The sequence below is a fragment of the Hevea brasiliensis genome, chromosome 5 (genome assembly GCF_030052815.1).
Source record: "Hevea brasiliensis isolate MT/VB/25A 57/8 chromosome 5, ASM3005281v1, whole genome shotgun sequence".
Classification (NCBI taxonomy): domain Eukaryota; kingdom Viridiplantae; phylum Streptophyta; class Magnoliopsida; order Malpighiales; family Euphorbiaceae; genus Hevea; species Hevea brasiliensis.
Window position 1 is genome coordinate 18,169,613 of NC_079497.1, and position 5,215 is coordinate 18,174,827.

General features: G+C 34.8%; 1 protein-coding gene across 1 annotated transcript; it reads left to right on the forward strand.

Annotated features, from left to right (window-relative positions):
• The first annotated feature begins 239 nt into the window (after positions 1–239).
• On the forward strand, positions 240–4,978 carry LOC110667222 (protein HEAT STRESS TOLERANT DWD 1). Its single transcript, XM_021828017.2, has 12 exons — positions 240–412; positions 541–707; positions 1,040–1,118; positions 1,471–1,653; positions 1,743–1,841; positions 2,050–2,218; positions 2,315–2,421; positions 2,513–2,652; positions 2,757–2,838; positions 4,015–4,133; positions 4,283–4,400; positions 4,481–4,978. Exons 1-12 carry the CDS (start codon positions 365–367, stop codon positions 4,601–4,603), a joined length of 1,434 nt encoding a protein of 477 aa, XP_021683709.2. The 5' UTR covers positions 240–364; the 3' UTR covers positions 4,604–4,978.
• Positions 4,979–5,215: the final 237 nt, after the last annotated feature.

Genomic DNA, 5,215 nt, shown 5'->3' on the forward strand with positions numbered 1-5,215 from the left:
AATTAAAAATAGGTACACGTGAAATTGAGTTTTAAGCTATACATTTATTTTATATTTAAATTATTTTCAATAATAAATTTTATAATTTTTTAAAGAATTTATTCTTAGTATATAAATTTTACAACAAAATCATAAATTTATAACAAAAATTGTTGGGAATTAAATTTTTTAATAAAATTAAATTGAATTATAAGAAAGGAAAATTTACAATTATAAAAAAAAAAAGAAAGGAAATTTTCCAATGGCGGTGAATTGGTAGGAGAAATAAAAACACTCTAAGAAGTCTGCTAAAACCCTAGCTCCACGTATCTCCTTCACTTCACTTGCAGCACGACTTCTCCTCTGAACCCTAGAAACTGCAAAAATGGTTCGCAGCGTCAAAAACCCTAAAAAGGCCAAGAGAAAAAACAAGGTTCACCGACCCTTCTTATCCTAGTTGATAATTAATTAATCGATTCGTTCAATTAGTTCTTTTTTTTTTTCGCTCTACTTTTTTTTTTTTTCCCTAATTTTTGGATAATCTCTGTTTAAAATATACAGGGCTCAAAGAAAGGAGATGGATCATCTTCTTCGTCTTCTATACCGTCAATGCCCACAACGGTGTGGCAACCAGGGGTGGACAAGCTGGAGGAAGGCGAGGAGCTCGAGTGTGACCCCTCTGCCTACAATTCTCTTCATGGCTTTCACATTGGCTGGCCTTGCTTGAGGTTTTTCCTTTATTCGATTCTGTTTTTCTTGTTTCAGTTTTTAAACAAAAGTAGCTTCAATTTTGAAAGTGGAAAACTTGAAAGATTTGGACTTTATTTTGCATACTGTTAAAACCTCTGCTCTACCGATTTTAAAGTTCGATGATTTAGATATTTTGATCAGAGTGCTATCATGCTTTTTTTGTGAATTCAAAGTGATTTTTGAATATTGGGTTTACCTTAGAACCGAGTTAGTTATGTTGCTTTGCTTCTTTTGGTTCTGAGAATCTGATGGGAAAAAAATAAAATTGTTGTACCTCTATTTATTTTTGTAATTGGATTTATTTTGACAGTTTTGATATAGTACGTGATTCCTTGGGTTTGCTTCGTACGGAATTTCCCCACACAGTATATTTGGTTGCAGGGACTCAGGTCAGATTCATTTTACGATTACTGATAGTCTCTGAGGCAACACAATTGATTTTGTGACAAGGATTTTATGTGTTGTTCTGTCTGTGTTATCATAATGGAAATAATACTTTTAGCTATCATAATGGAAATAATAGTGGGCAAAGTCAGATTAGGCTTTACAAAATATTGGTAGCCTTTTGTTTCTAACTTTCTATAGGTGACAAAATTGGATGACAGGTTCATGCAGCTACTGGGAAAATATATTATGTTTTTCTGACCTTTCTTCTTCTTCTTCTTCTTCTTCTTCTTCTTCTTCTTCTTCTTATTTTTTTAATATTCTGAACACATTTGTTTATATTCCTATTATCCGCAGGCAGAAAAAGCTTCTTATAACTCTATTGGAATATTCAAAGTATCTAATATTTCTGGTAAAAGGCGTGAATTGGTGCCCACCCAAAAAACATCCGGTGACACTGACATGGATACTGATAGTAGTGATAGTGATGAAGATGGTGAAGATGAGGAGAATGGTGGATCTTTGACACCAGCTTTGCAGGTACTTTCTTGTTTCTTTACTTTTATGATTGGTCTATTTTACTAATGCTTATTTTTGCGTGCATTTTCATTCCAAGTTTGCATCCACAGTTACACAAGGTAGCTCAGGAAGGATGTGTCAATCGTATACGTGCAATGACACAAAATCCCCATATATGTGCATCTTGGTCGGATACTGGTCATGTTCAGGTTAGACTTATGTTCTTACAATCTAAAGTTCTTTATCTTATATACATATTTGATATTTCCTTCTTCATGGGTTGGATAACTTAACCATGAGCATAATGTATTAAAAAATGGTAATGCTGGAGTTTTGAACACGTGTGACTAGTAGGTCCTGGACATAACTCATAAGGTTTCTTCTTTCATATGCTGTAAATTGCAAATTTGCTTGCAGATATGGGATTTTAATGCTCATCTGAATGCTTTAGCACAATCAGAAGCAGAAGTTAACCAGGGAGGCTCTTCAGTTTTTAATCAGGCTCCTTTATTTAAGTTTGGAGGGCATAAAGATGAAGGTTATGCAATAGATTGGAGTCCTCGTGTTACTGGAAGGCTGGTATCTGGTACTGTTGAATATTATTTTTATGTGTTAAACTTTTCCCTCACTTCTCAAGTATCTTTAATTCTTATCTGCTTGATGTGCAAATTCTTGTTTGAAGGTGACTGCAAGAATTGTATTCACTTATGGGAGCCTACATCTGGTGCAACATGGAATGTTGGTAGTGCCTCATTTATTGGACATTCTGCAAGTGTGGAGGATCTACAAGTAAATAAGTTACTTGTGAATCCAGCTATGAATGATTCTTTCTTAAATTGTTTAATTCTTTAAGCAATGTTTTCATATTTTCTCTATACAGTGGAGCCCTACGGAAGATGAGGTATTTGCTTCTTGTTCTGTTGATGGAAGTATTGCAATATGGGATATCCGCTTGGGGAAGTCACCAGCAATTTCTTTCAAGGCACATAATGCGGATGTGAATGTTATTTCATGGAACAGGTATTTAGACATTTATGATATCTGATTCATTCTCCTTTGCAACACTCTTCTGCTACTCTTCAATGGTTAATGATCTCATTTTGTAACTTCATTGGTTGTGATAGGTTGGCTAGCGTTATGCTGGCATCTGGAAGTGATGATGGGACATTTTCTATTCGTGATCTTAGATTGTTATCACAAAATCAGGTATGTCTATGAGTAATGTAAGGTACTATAACATATTTGTTTCGAAAAAAATAAAATAAAATAAAATGAAAAGAAAAGAAAAATGATATCTTACCCAACAATATGTGGCTTATTTTATTTGTCATACTCCCCACCCAAAGGTAGATTGTTAGTGTAGAGTGCTACTTGTTTTATTTGTCATAATCCCTACTCAAAGGTAGATTTTTAGTGTAGCGTGCTAACATTGTACCACTAGTTTTATGAAACATGTAGTGGGAAAAATAGGCTGTACAAAAATGGAAAAACTTCAATCAATGCTCTATTTTATTTTATTTATTTATTTATTTATTTGTTTTTTTTTTTTTTTTTTTGAGGGGGGGGGGGGGGTTTTGGGTGGGGGTGGTGGTGTAGGCTAAGTGATCTGTCATTAGCACATTTCTAGAGCAACAAAATAATCTTTCTAACTCATGATCTTGTCAATACAGCTTGTCTTTCGTGTACCTTATATGTGAGATCTGAAATATCTTATTTGTGTTCTTGTCAATCTATATTGCTGAGTTGATTTTATAAGTTTGTAATAGGGAGGTATCTTAAGGTTTATGTTCTTTTTCATATTTCGAAATGAGGAAATTTGGAATGATTAAATTCCTGTAGAGTCCTATCAATAATGAAATGGTCAACACACCCTGCCTATGCCAAGTAAAGTTCTGATGCTCACTGTAAATTAATATTTTGACAAAAACCAAATAATGTTATAGGCTACATCTGAATAGAGAACGAAAGTGTAAATATCGCGACTAGATAATGTTAAGCATTTTTTTTCTAAAATGGATAAAAGAAGATAAAAAAATTGCAAATAAATTGGGTTATAGACAAGACATCAGAATTCGCCTATGGGACTGCATTGATGGCTTTGGAGGAAGGTGATCTGGCTGCTGTTATTTTGTACAATATTTTGAACAGAGCTTGAAACTGACTTGCCTGAGAGAGAGGGAATCAGTTAGTATTAATCTCCTAAGGAATTCTTTCAACACTGATATCTGATCTGGTCAAACAGCCCCCTCACCCGCATGCCATCTGCTAAACTGCATAATGATTATCTTGTTAGGTGTGATAGCAGGTGTTAAGTGGAAAGCATGTGCCATCTGCTAACTGCAGAATGGTGATCTCATTGCAAGTTGTTTTTTATGCGGGCAGGAAGAAGATAAATCAGTCGTTGCACATTTTCAATACTATAAGCAACCTGTAACATCCATTGAGTGGAGTCCACATGAAGCCTCTGTTCTAGCAGTTTCATCATCTGACAATCAGTTGACGTAAGTGATACATAAAGAGCAACATATTGAAACCAGCGAGAGGATAATCCAATCTAAAGATCATTGCTTATGCTTTTTGCTTATTTTCCCTATCCCCATTGAGTTGCTTGTGTGTTAAATCTACTGTTTTATCTCCTATGTATTGCCAGAATATGGGACCTTTCTTTAGAGAAGGATGAGGAAGAGGAAGCAGAATTTAGAGCTAAAACAAATGAGCAGGTGAATGCTCCAGCAGATATACCCCCTCAGCTTTTGTTTGTTCATCAGGTACTTGTTAACTTCACCCTTAAGAGCATTCAATTTGGAAATACTTAACCTGTCTCTGACACTCGCAAAACTTTGAACAGGGACAAAAAGATTTGAAAGAGCTTCATTGGCATGGCCAGATTCCTGGTATGCTCGTGTCCACTGCAGCGGATGGTTTCAACATCTTGATGCCTTCAAACATTCAGAGTACTCTTCCCTCTTAAGGTGCTTGAGAGTTAATTCTAGTCAACAGAATGGCTCCTGACCTCATCGTGACTGGTGATTATATGGCTGAGTGGAAATAATGATGCTATCAGCTGCTGCTTTGATACGAATAAGTGAGAAATTTTGAATGTGTGCTTTTTTATTTTCTTTTCTTTTTGGCAATTGATGTAGCAAAGGTTTCTACAGAAAATGTAACTGGCTTTATTTTTGTAATTTGTTCATTTCTTTTTATGTGGCAAACAGGCCATCGCCAGCAATTAGCAACCTTATTACCTTCTATTTTAGAGAGACGGTTTCAGTTTGGATCTTTTCCAAATTGAAATGACCAGTTCGGTTTAAAATATATTCTAATTCAACGTATTATTTGAACTCAATTCAGTTAAGCATTCCAATTCCATTAAATATTATTAAATTTAATTATTTTCGTAAATTGGATTGGACTTTTCTGTTTTTTTAAATCGAAATGGACATTATATTACTGTGCCTTTGCCTCTAGGGCTTTAAATAGGCAAAGGGTTGAGTACAAATCTTTATGGGAGGAATTTAATCTAACAGTGTAACCGTACAGCGATGGATGTATTTGCATTAACTTTACGTGAACGCATAAAGGT

Bases quoted from the DNA above. Each gene is read 5' to 3' on its own strand.
- LOC110667222 (XM_021828017.2), top strand. From the start codon at position 365: ATGGTTCGCAGCGTCAAAAACCCTAAAAAGGCCAAGAGAAAAAACAAG. The intron at 1,842-2,049 runs GTTAGACTTATG...ATTTGCTTGCAG, and splicing joins CGGATACTGGTCATGTTCAG to ATATGGGATTTTAATGCTCA. The intron at 2,653-2,756 runs GTATTTAGACAT...TGGTTGTGATAG, and splicing joins AATGTTATTTCATGGAACAG to GTTGGCTAGCGTTATGCTGG.